The 12517-nt window shown below is 38.2% G+C and overlaps 3 protein-coding genes across 3 annotated transcripts in view; 2 read left to right on the top strand and 1 right to left on the bottom strand.

The window, feature by feature from the left end:
- Window positions 1–12517, top strand: part of LOC127786488 (autophagy-related protein 9) — a gene marked incomplete in the record, with an annotated part of 1007132 nt that overhangs the window by 184569 nt on the left and 810046 nt on the right.
- On the top strand, window positions 4733–7409 carry LOC127786784 (VAN3-binding protein-like). The gene is made up of 6 exons (XM_052314441.1): window positions 4733–5385; window positions 5466–5594; window positions 6125–6560; window positions 6657–6905; window positions 6998–7105; window positions 7195–7409. The coding sequence occupies exons 1-6, from the start codon at window positions 5068–5070 to the stop codon at window positions 7407–7409; spliced, it is 1455 nt and encodes a 484-aa protein (XP_052170401.1). The 5' UTR covers window positions 4733–5067.
- LOC127786568 (protein LIFEGUARD 2-like) lies at window positions 7392–9041 on the bottom strand. Its single transcript, XM_052314051.1, has 4 exons — window positions 8366–9041; window positions 8149–8262; window positions 7897–8054; window positions 7392–7799 (listed from the first exon to the last, which is right to left on the bottom strand). The coding sequence occupies exons 1-4, from the start codon at window positions 8613–8615 to the stop codon at window positions 7593–7595; spliced, it is 729 nt and encodes a 242-aa protein (XP_052170011.1). The 5' UTR covers window positions 8616–9041; the 3' UTR covers window positions 7392–7592.

The raw sequence follows: 12517 nt of genomic DNA, 5'->3' as shown, positions 1-12517 counted from the left end.
TTCAATTTGTATAGAATACAGTTGTGATTCATTTCTAATGATCACTTTGCACTCACCTATTTCCTCATGGAACACATCCGCTTCTTCTTCTTCCTTTTTCCCATCATAACTCTCCATATTCATCAGCTGTCTTTTATATTGATGGCTGGGGCTATATTCGTCTCCACACCTAAAGCATAGCCTTAATTGTCTCTGTTGCTTTACCAAATTACTCTTAGTGCCATTATTATAGGAAGGTGTTTTGGTTATCTCTTGATTAGGCCCTATAAGCAAAAGCCTAGAGTTACCACCCCTGTATTGCTTGGCTAATAAACTCGACTCATAGGAAACATTATGCTTCTTAAAAATGGCTTCTAGTGTTAGCTCTTATTGTAAGGCCCAGCCTTTGGGCTTTGTTAGAGAAGGTCCAAAGGGAAGGGAGCTAAGCCCAAATGGACATATAAAAAGCCTAGGGCTCCCATTTTCCCCCTTCTCTTCTTCTCTACCGTTCCAGCAAGCTTTCTCTCTCTCTCTCTCTCTCTCATTTTCTTTCCAACCAATTTCTGTGTGATCTAACCGTTGGATCCTAGATCGGACCACATTTCCACCATGAAAGCAATCCCGATCTACAAGAAGGTAAGTTCTTCAGCATCATCAACCTTATGTTTAGCATAAAATCATGATATATGTATGTACTTACGTGTGGGTTGGGTTGGCCGAAGCTTTGAACTTAGATATAGAAAGAGAGAGAGGTAAGCTTTGAACCTTATGTATGTACTTATGTATGCAATTTTTGTGAATTGTATATATACGGAGAAATTGGAATCCATATTGTTGTTTTGTGCATATTGATACCTGTAATTGATTGCATTTTTGTTAATGTGGATTGTGGATGGAAATACTTGTATGTGATATATTACATGTGACATTGATAATACTAAATGCTAGTATGAGATGTGTGTTAAATAGTGTAACAGTTAGAACCCTGTATCGTTAACCACAATAAGAGTTAGCCGTTGGTGTACCACGTATGTGTTAGGGTGTGAGATAGTCCACATTGGATGGGCATGAGATAGTTCACCATCCATGTTTATATCCGGCGTGAGATAGTCTGCCAAAGTGGATCTTAGTAGCGTTGAGATAGTCTGTACCAAGGAAATGATATGTGTGAATTTTGGTTTTAAATGATTTACTCCCAATGTGCATATTTATTCATCATCTCTCATTCGGTATTATATATTATTTGAAATGTCATGGCATGATGATCTATATTGTTGCATTGATTCTATACTCCTCCCATTATAATGCTTGTTACCCCTCACTAAGTTAGTGTCAAGCTTACCCCTCAATATTTTAGATTTTGTAGGTTGACATCATTTTGATAGTGGAAGTCGTGGTAAACGATTCTACTTCATTTACTCTAGACACGCTCTGGCTAGGCTACAACACATGTATCTCATCTCATAGGTTGAGTATAGGGAAGTTAATATTCATTTCGTATGTAAAGTGAGAAATTTTGAATATTGTAAGCATGTAATGGATTTATAGCCTAGTGGGCACTTCAATATCCGTTAATGGAAATGCATTTATTTTGTAGTGTATATGAGATGGTTAAATGTTTGAAGATTTGTGTGTTGTAAGGTTTACTATTCCCTGTTGGAATTTGTGGCTTCTTGGGGAATGGTGCTAGTCACGACCCTAGATTTTGGGTCATGACACTTATAGTCTAGCCTTTTCTGCCACTTGCCTCACTGATGTGGGCATCATCATCTTTACCATGGGCCGTAATTCTTTCCTCAATTCGTTAATGAAGGTGAACACCATGTATTGTTCAGTGAGTCTCGGTTGCATCGTGCACACCATTGAACTTAATTCGTCAAACTTAGCTTGATACTCCACTATCGAACCCCCTTGCTTCAATTTACTAAATTCTTTTATCACATCCGCCATGCTTCTGTCCCTAAACCGCTCACACAGACTTTTAACAAAATCAGTCCAACAACCATGAATTCCCTCATCCTGAATCCACCATTGGTACCATGAATCTGCTATATCATTCAAGTAGGTTGCAACCAAGTTAATCTTCTATTATTTAGGAATTTTATAGAACTGGAAAAACCTCTCGCACCTCTTTGTCCACCACTTTGGTTCTTTCCCTTCAAACATTGAAATTTCTAATCTTGGCATAAGAGTATGGACGTGAGTTAGGGGCTGTGGATACCTAACCTGAGTTTCTTGAATAGTAGGTTGATCTTCTTCTTCAAAAACCCCTTGAGTTCTTGATCGATTTCCCAACTACGAAAAAATGGGATCAGAGGCTTGTTTTTGCGAAAATTCCAACGACAATTGAAATTAGGGTAGGGAGGACAACAAGCTTAGCACACTGTCGATCCTCTGCCCTTGCTGCTTTATTATTTCTTGGCACTGCACAATGGCTTCTTGTTGTTTCCCTCCATTCCGCCAAGTCCTCATTTCTTTGGAGCATCGTTTCTTGAGTATGGGACAACCTATGCTCCAAAGCCTCCATCCTAATCTCCAATTGCTTCAATCCGGTACCTTCTGCCATTTCGCCTTGCTTCTCAATCACGTTGTACCCCGCAATTGGCTGTTTTTTTTGGATCGTATCGAAACACAACTTACTCATTGTCTAATTCCCAGAATCATCGAAATTTGATTGCCCAACTTCCGATGAAATTCGCCTTTGACCATCGTCGGTGTCCTTACTGATGAAGGTTCCTGTGTGATACAAAGCTATGTGCCAATCATGTTGCTTTTTTGAATCTTTTGTAATGTAATTAATGAATGTACTTGAAGTTTGAATGAATTGTGGTAGAGCTTAATTTCAGCTTTAGACAAGGTACCAACTCTCCTTAAATTATGGAGATTTGGTATTGACCCATACTTTTGTATCAAATATATAAGTTTTTGAAGTAATGGAATTTTTGTATACTTCTCTTTATCTCTCTGTCGCCTTCTTCTTCAATAAAAAAAACAGCACAAAACTTCCAACACTTACTTCAAAATCGTTACTATGGGTATTCCTAAATTGGATACTGATTATGTTTGTTATAATTGTTGTAATGTTAGTTAAGCGGTTCGACACTTCATAACTTGATGTATATATATATAAGGATCAATGAGTTCTCTCAATGTATTGATTGTCATTTTATTCATTCATTTCAATAACATTTTTTGAGGTATCTTTCATCTCTAGTTGTTTCTTCTTTTCGTCTCTAAAGCTCTCGCTTCAATTTGATTCGAAAGTGATACGATCCTCAAATCTGACTTGCTAGTGGAAATCACTTATGGGCTCTAAATCTCCTGCTTCGCCTCCAAGATTCAACCCGGAAGTCGCTTACCCATGCTTACCTACAGAACAATGGTCCTTTGGTTTTGCATTCGGTTCATTGCGGCTTTAAGATTGCTTGGAACACAGTTGCCTAGCCTACACCTTCTTCCTACCCAATCATCGACCAATGGTCGAAATTCTCCTAAGATCTTGAATTTTTCTTGATTCCATTTAGTTGTGTGCTTTTGCCTGACCGCACCCGAGATAGTTTTCGTCCGCCATTTCCGACGCCTACCCATACTAGCTACCCACTGATCACCCCCACAACTAGTTCATCTAGTTCTGATACCACTTTGTCAAGTCCTTAAATTTGGGCTAGTCGATTACAGTAATTACACAAAATGCAAGAACGAGAGAAAGAGAGTTTATTCCTTCAATAATTCCCTCTAATCTGTCGTAGGTCTCTTTTAAAGAACCTCAAGCCACATCACCATCTATTCCCAACTACCTAACTAATCTAATAGTCATGCTAGCTGTTATATAAAAGGTTATTTATTCTCTTTTCTTGCCTAACCTCTTTTACTTAACTCCCTAACAGTTTATACACCATAAATTCTCCCCAATTACAAACATTACCTCTAGGGTCTTGACAGAAACCTCATCATTGCATTTGTTGTTTGTGAAGCAAATGATGAATTGAGATATCCATCCATCCACAGAGAACCAACTACAATATGAAATTTATAATCTTGTTGTCAAGTCAATTATATAATAATAGATTTAGGGAATGCGTCACACACTTGGAAGTTTATGATCTTGTTGCTATAGATAGGTTGCAGATGCGTACTAGTTGGATTGAACTTACACTCTTTTTGTGTTTTTCCTAGTGGAAACTGATTGTGGGAACTGATCTTCCACTTTGGGCAAATATTTTACAACAAATATGAGAGTTTCTTTATCTTTTTATAATGAATCTTTCATTTAGGACTTTAGTTTGAACCAGGAGAGAGTAAGTATACCACCTATATGTTCTTCTCTTCTTCTTCTTCTTCTTCTTCTTCTTTTTTGTAAAAAAATAAGAGCAGAAATTGTAATTTGACCTTAAAAATATCATTTATAATCACCAACTAAAGCATAATAAGTTAAACCAGATTTGAACTCCTCTTTCTGATCTGAACATTTATCAAGTTTCTTGGTTTCAAAGAGTGACGTACAAATCATAATTTGTTGTGGAAAGCCTGTCTCTGGCTTTTAGATTAAATTTCTTTGGGCAGACGGTGTTTTTTCCATGGTAAAACCAATAATAGAGTTGGCGCCAAACACAGAGTAAAAATATTTACCTTTTTAGATGATTGGTGCTTTCTGCATGTTCTGTAGTTGATGGTCCTCAACTTTGGCAGCTAGCTGTTGTATCTTTTACTTCCCTTGACCCAACACTGTGAAGAGCATTTGAGGAGCCAACAATGGTGGAAGAGAGAGACGATGACGATGAATCAGTGGCGTGAGGGGGCAAAAGGAATAACGAATTGACGAGGCTGCTGCTGCTGTCTTCTGTAAGAACGAACAAAACAAAACAACCTTCAAAAAAGCAAAGAAATATGAACAAAGGCTGCAGGCTAAAGGCTGCAGCCTGCTTCTTCCTTCCTTCCGTCTTCCTTCTCCCCTCCCGAGCCTCTGCAACTTTGGTCGGGCCATGACGTTGCCAATTCCTGAAACGTTATTTCGAGGCCAAGAAATAACCCACCCCGTCTATAAGAACCACCCGGTGACCCCTCACTGGCCTTCACCAGATCAATAGAATGGGAAGCAGGCGGCCTGAACACGGCGGAGCCACGGGGGTGCGGCTGCCTGAGATATCTCCTGAGCCTCTGGAATTTTTGGCCAGGTCGTGGAGCGCCTCTGCCCTCCAAGTCTCCAAGGCTCTTCGGGCCCCTTCTCCCGCCTCCTTGAGAAGTACTATCGGGCAGGTTCATAGTGCCAGCACTAGTTCTAGCAGCTCCGCCGACCAGGAAGAAGAAGAAGCCGCAGCCGGCGAGCCGGCGAACCAGCAACTCTCATTCTCCTTTACTTCCTCGGCTACCTCCCAACTTGTCCTCGAACGCATTATGTCACAGTCTGTGAGTCCAAGTGACACAAACAAAAAGTTCAACATCTTCTTCTTCTTCTTAATTATATATATGATAATTCATTTTGACAGGAAATATCGCCGCTGACATCGGGGAGGCTCTCTCACAGTAGCGGCCCTCTGAACGGTTGCTCCCTGACGGAGGATATAGAAAGCCCACCGCCGGTTTCCCCCTCCCACGAATTCGACGACGTTGTCAAGGTACCCATTCTGAGTTATAATTAAAAAAGAAATGATCAGCTTGTTTTGGCTTCCTCCAATGGAAACCTTTTATCTGATTAGATTCCTTTAGGCCTCTCTAATCAAACAAACAAAAGCAACAACATTTCCTGTTGGGAAATGACAATAATTCTTCATGGGCAAGCAAGCAAGTGGGTTTCGTCCTTGCTTGCCTTGCTTGTTTGAAGCAACCACAGCGGATTCGCCAGCCCAAGCTATATGGATGGTGTATCTTACCAAGTATTTGCCATGCCTTTTCTTAGTAGTGTTTCACCATGTACTTTAGGCTAAATTACTAAGCTTTGCTGAAGTTGGTCATCATATCTTTATACTTTGAAAACACCCTTCTTATTACCTTCGATCTTCTTCTGTTTTAATTTTCTCACTGTTTTTTAGCAGAAATTAGAAAAAAAATATCCATTAATTTCTGAATGTTAAAAATAAGATTCAAATTACCAAATATACCCATTGTCCAATAATTTCACGAAAAATCTCGTCTACACTCCCTACAGTACTTGCGTTCAAACAACACACTGCAACCTCTGTTCACTGGCGGCCGCAATGGTTCTACCGGCGGCGTGGGCGGAGTGAGCACGCCCAGTGGCAAGACAGTAGGGAGATGGCTCAAGGAACGAAGGGAGAAGAAGAAAGAGGAGGCTAGAACCCATAACGCGCAGCTCCATGCCGCCGTTTCCGTTGCTGGCGTGGCGGCTGCCGTTGCTGCAATGGCCGCCGCCACGGCCGCAGCATCAGCGTCTGGGAAGAACGACCAGTTGACTAAGACGGACATGGCTGTCGCGTCAGCCGCAACACTAGTTGCCGCCCAGTGCGTGGAGGCTGCAGAGTCCATGGGAGCCGACCGCGACCACCTAGTGTCCGCCGTGAGCTCGGCCGTTAATGTCCGGTCTTACAGCGATATCACCACTCTCACTGCCGCTGCAGCTACAGGTATAGAATTCAAACACGATCCCTAATCACAAAAGATGTAGACACAGTGAGTGTAACCCAATGAAAACGAATGAAATGGAGATGCCTTGGATGCAGCATTGCGCGGGGCGGCAACCCTGAAGGCAAGAGCCCTGAAAGAAGTGTGGAACGTTGCCGCAGCGATGCCGGTAGACAAAGGGACGGGGACGGGGACGGGGACGGGAATGAAGATGAGTGGAAGAATTTCCAATGATCATATCAATGGAAACTGTAACAAAGGGGCTGTTGTTGAGGAGAATTTCCTGGATTCTTGTAATCAAGGACTCCTCGCCAGGGGCGTTGAGCTTCTCAAACGAACCCGCAAAGGTTCACATTCACATAAATTAGAAATTTTTCATCTGCTCGATCTTACTTTAATGGCAGCAAGTGAATGATTTAGGTGTATTTTGATGTTGCAGGTGATCTTCACTGGAAGATAGTGTCAGTCTACATTCATCGAACAGGCAATGTGATGCTGAAGATGAAGAGCAAGCATGTTGCAGGAACCATCACCAAGAAGAAGAAAAGTAACAAAAACTGTGATACCCAGTTTTGACTCGAGTGAATTGCCTATTGTGAAATTACTTATTAATCGTAATGGCATGGTTTTATGCAGATGTGGTAATGGAGGTCTGTAAAGATGTGGCACCGTGGCCGGAGCGGCTCTTGTTCGACGGCGGAGAGCAGCGGCGGTATTTTGGATTGAAGACGGCAACGCGCGGAATCGTCGAGTTCGAGTGCAAGAACCAAAGGGAATACGATATCTGGACGCAGGGCGTCTCGAGACTCCTCTCAATCACAGCTCAAAAGAACAACAAATGCCACAATTGAAGAAAGCTTGTGGTAATCTACGTCAAATTGGGGAATTGCGCTCTCAATGTTTCCATTAAACTTGATCAGTAGTACGATTTATTCAATCAGCTATTTTCATTACAAAAGCCCATCAATTTTGAGAAAAAAAAAAAACAGTGGACCATACAGAAGGGCGTTTGGAATTCGAAAATTGTGCTTTTTCTAGGAATCAGTAGCCCTGAAAATGGTCAATATTGATAAGAAGAGATTGATGATGTCGAGATAGAGCGACACAGAAGCCCAAATGTATTCGTCATAGGAGTAGCGCTTGATGAGATTGTCTGTGTCATATATTATGTACCCACAGAATATGATCGACGCCAAACAGCCATAGATCATCACCGAGATTTTACCCAATGGAAACAGCATCTGCAACAACCCAACCCAAATAAATGAATGATTATCAATCAAAGCCCAAGAAAGAGAAATCAAAAGGGTTCTTATATATATGTTTATAAACATATACCTGAATCAGGGCAAAAATTAGCAGCACGAAAACGGCTCCAAACAGGAAAGGTCCAAGGAAGTTGAAATCATGGCCTCTCTTTGCGGCCCAGAATGTGTAAAGGGTGAGACTTAGAACTACCGCAGTTGTCAAGATTACGGATTCCAGAATGACCTTCCCTGTTACCCCATCAAGATACAGTCATCTGAACAATCATACAGAGAGACTCGAAAGCAAATAAAAGAAAGAAAGAAAGAAAGATTGGTAGATTACCACTGGTGAAAGCACAGGTCAGTCCCACCGCAAAAGCAAGAGTCACCGTGAACAAGCCGAGGAGAATATAGTTCACGGGGTGTCGCTGCGAGTAGTAATACAAAGGGCACAAAACTGCAACGAGAACGATAATCGCCATGAACAAATGTTAGACAAGATCGCACCCATGTTAAAAACAAAAGAGAGGTGGAGGGCGAAGGGAAATTAAGACGGCTACCGATGAAAGGGGTAATGATGAGTACGATGTAGAGGGCGAGGCCGGCCCCCGTGGTGGAGAAGAAAACGGCAATGGGGTGAACGGAGACGACGACGGCGGCAACAGCCACGGTGACGAGCAATTGGAGGGTGAGGATGGAGTAAATCTTGCGGATGAAGGACCAGCGGAGCTCCGGGCTCTCCAGCATGGTGGGGTACAGCGGCCTGGCCCCCGATTCCACGTCATTTTTCCGGTACGGCGTCTGCCACATCTCTATTCTTACCCTACCCAACCAACCAACCAACCAGCCAGCGGATTTCGCGACCGAATGATAACCAACTTCCCGCCGAAAACGGAAACCACGTTAACCGACGTGTGAAGCAAACCAAGTCGGGGGGGGGGAACGGATTGATTCCTTGCAGAGAAGAGAAGGGGATTGAGGATTGAGCAATGAAGAAAGGTGGTTCCCGGAGAAGCGATTCTTAAGGAAGTGGAAGAGGAAGCAAAGCACGCGATTGGAAACTTCTTGATTCGCCTACAGAGCAACGTATACGGATGCCTCTGGTAGCTTCAAGGCTTTATTTATTCTTTTCTAGAATATAATAGAATTCACTCCACCAGAATTTTAAAAAATATATATATATTATATTTGGACGCAAAAGGGTTCTTTAGTATTATTGGACTTTCTAAATATTTACATTATTTTCTTTTATAATCTTTATTTTATTTGTATGTTTTTTATTAAAGTAATTCTAAAAGGTAAGGATAAAGCCTACCAACCTAATCTCAACAAAGAATAAATTTGTCGAGCCCAAAATATTTTATTGATCAAATAGTTCTTAAGAGCTATGTTGCACGGAAATAAAAATGAAAAATATTTTTAATAAGAAACGGAAATGAATATTTTTTTTTAAAAAATAAGCATAAATAGGGTTCGAAACAAGAATTAAAAATGTTTCAAAAATAGGAAAATGACTTTTATGAGGCATTTTCGTGCAATATAGTTCATAAGACCCCACATTACTAGTCTCTTTTTAAAGAATTCTTAAAAATTGTGTTGCCTATCAACCATCACTTCTATAAATAGAATGACTATCTTGCTGTTAGGGCATAGGTTAGTGATTGGCCAAGCGATATGTCAGTGTTAGTTCGATAAGTCGTGAGTTTGATTCTCGCATTGCACAGTGAGATAAAGCCTTACACATGCGATTTATTTCTCCTGATGTAATTGAGAATACGAACATCGAAGACCGCACAAAAATGGTTCTTGACCATCTTTTTCTAGGTATGCCAAAAACATTCTAAGAACTTTCTCCAAGTTCTTTTGATTTTCAATGAATTTAACTTAAGTGTCAGTGAGTTTGTGTGAAAAATACGCTATGCCTTCTAATGGCCTATTCCTTAATAAATTCTTGACGGATTCATGATGATTCCTCAACATCTAAATTCTATTATCATTATATTCAAACAACAACACATACTAAAATATTTTTCATAAAAGATTGTATTTTCTAAATTTACAAAAAAAATCAACCATCAAATTCACTAATTTTACATTTTTATATATAAAATATATATGTTGGAACAAACAGTTTTTGAAAAAGGTAAAAACATTTTACGTAAAATATTGTATGTAACAAAAATTCATATAAAAATATTTTTTAGTCTTATTTCTATATAATTTGTTAATGTAAAATAATTTGCATAAAAAATCAAATACTTGAATATCACAATATCTTTTGTGTATTTAAGTGATTTATTGTCAAATAATAAGGGTTTTAGTCTTAAAACAAAATTTAAGTACAAAATTTCTTAGGTAAGCATTTTCTTATTTTGATTTAAAATATATTTTACTTTTCTTATTACCTAAACACAAAATCTAAAAATATTTTATTCCAAAAATATGAAACTTATATATGGAGCATAATAATTGTCGAGTCCAAAAAAGTGAGTCCAATCATAATACAAGCTCAATATAAATATGCCTAAAATGGAAGGCCTTTAAAACCTTTCGACACATAATCCTTGGATGATTTTCTTGGACGCCTTTCTTGGGTCTCAAAGATACATTTTTTAGGAAACTTTCAGATTATACTTCGTAAAAAATGCGATAATTCACCTCTAAGATCCTTGCCTAGAGATTAGAAACAAATAATCTTCGAAAATGCAGATACTTCTTTGCATGTCAATCTTAATCTCTATGAATAAAGAGTCATCCTTCTTATCGAGGTATATAATAGCTTTTACACAAGCTATTTCAATAATTTTTTTTTTCAACTAAGACTAATTTAAGTATCGGAGAGTCCATATGAAAGACACCTCGCGCTCCTAATTGTCTTTTATTTTACAGCTCTCTCGAAGACTAGAGGTTTAAGGCGGACATTTTTTCGTAATTATAAATTTAAAAAATTACTATTTACACATCCTTGTTGACATACCATTAATCAATACTAATATACCCATCACTTAACAAGGTGTCAACAAGTGTGTATATTGATAATTGATTAACGGAGTGTCAACAAATATATCAACAAAGACAGGCAAGTAGCATTTTTCATAAATTTATTATTGTATTTTACTTACAATAACAATAAAATATTAGCAAAATACATAATATATGTTTTTAAAATTAATAAATACAGTATCATATTTAATTATCAAATACCTTTCTTATTTTATGAACGTTATTTCATTAGATAATAAGATTACATGAACTAGTTTTATTAACATCATTGTCAATGATAATATAATAAAACACCATAATCACAATCCCAAATATTTTTTTGTAAATCAACAGCTGCATCAAGTAATCGAGGTTGTGAATTGATTCACGTTGCACAAAAACAATGGCACCAAGCACAGAAACATCGATTCGAGTTTGTTAATCAATGATGGCTCAGCCTAGTTTGTGTTTGTGAATCAATGTTGGCACCGAGCAACCGGAGTTGTGAATTGAATACTTGTGTTGCACAGAAATGGAGACATGAGCACTAAAACATCGATTCGTGTTTGTGAATCGAAGGCGACTCAACCCAATTTGTGTTTGTGAGTCGACAGTTGCACCAAGCAATCGAAGTTGTGAATAGACGGTGACACCGAGCACTAAGCGATAAGAGGGAATGATCATAAAGGTTGAAGATAAAGAGCCCTAGGGAAGCCCTGGAATTAGAATTAATATATGCTGGTTAGAACGAAATTCTTTCCGTCTTTAATCTCGTTTGGATATTAAATCGTGATCGCGAAATTTTTAACCTATTTCGAAACAACTGTGAATTTTTTTTGAAATTGCAGAAGCAGCTTGGAAACGTTTTTTAGCACCAAAATGACTCTTTCGAGATGTTTCCATGCATCATAGTTTACTACCGAACCACTTTTGCTTCTTCCTCCTCGTATTGGTCTTCTTCACCAACTTTTCGTGTTTCTTCCTCCACAAATGAGGCTCCAATATGGTATAACTAATAAAAACATTATATGAGGCCCAAATAACAAGATTGGACTTATATAAGGCCAAATAAATGGTCTACCATGTTATTTGGGCCTTATATACTGTCTTTATTAGTTATACCATATTTCAATTAGTCCAAATTTCTTAAATTAACAAACTTGAAGGTCCCTGTCTACATAAAGATATGAGATGATAACATCAGCAAACATAATTATATCTCTTTGTTATCTGGAAATAAGCTTTTGTAGCTTTGTGCAATACTTTTAAAACCATCATTAGAGTATAACTCCGCAGATGTTCTAGATGGAGTCCCTTGATTCTTCTTCTTCTTCTTTTGTTATATACTACTAAGGGTTAGTTTGATTAGGCTTTTTTTTAACAGCGTTTAAGCTGAGTAGTGTTTAAGTTGTGTAATAGCGTTTAAACTGGGTAGCGTTTAAACTGATAATGTGTTTGGATAAATATGTTTTTAAGCTATCAATTAATAATTATGTGTTTGGTTTGAAATAACTGATAACCTATTATAATTTGATAAAAAGACAAAAATAGACATGTTATTTGAATGATATAAAATTTTATCATTAAATGTTAATAAATTATACATAATTATTAAAAATATATTAATATAATATTATTATATATATTATATAACAATAATATATATATAAAATATCATTATATATATAAATGTTTGCTATTATATATACATATATAAACATACATATATA

The sequence above is a fragment of the Diospyros lotus genome, chromosome 12 (assembly GCF_014633365.1).
Source record: "Diospyros lotus cultivar Yz01 chromosome 12, ASM1463336v1, whole genome shotgun sequence".
In the NCBI taxonomy this organism is placed as follows: domain Eukaryota; kingdom Viridiplantae; phylum Streptophyta; class Magnoliopsida; order Ericales; family Ebenaceae; genus Diospyros; species Diospyros lotus.
Note: the sequence above shows the minus strand (reverse complement) of the source record. Positions and strands in the feature narration are given on the sequence as shown.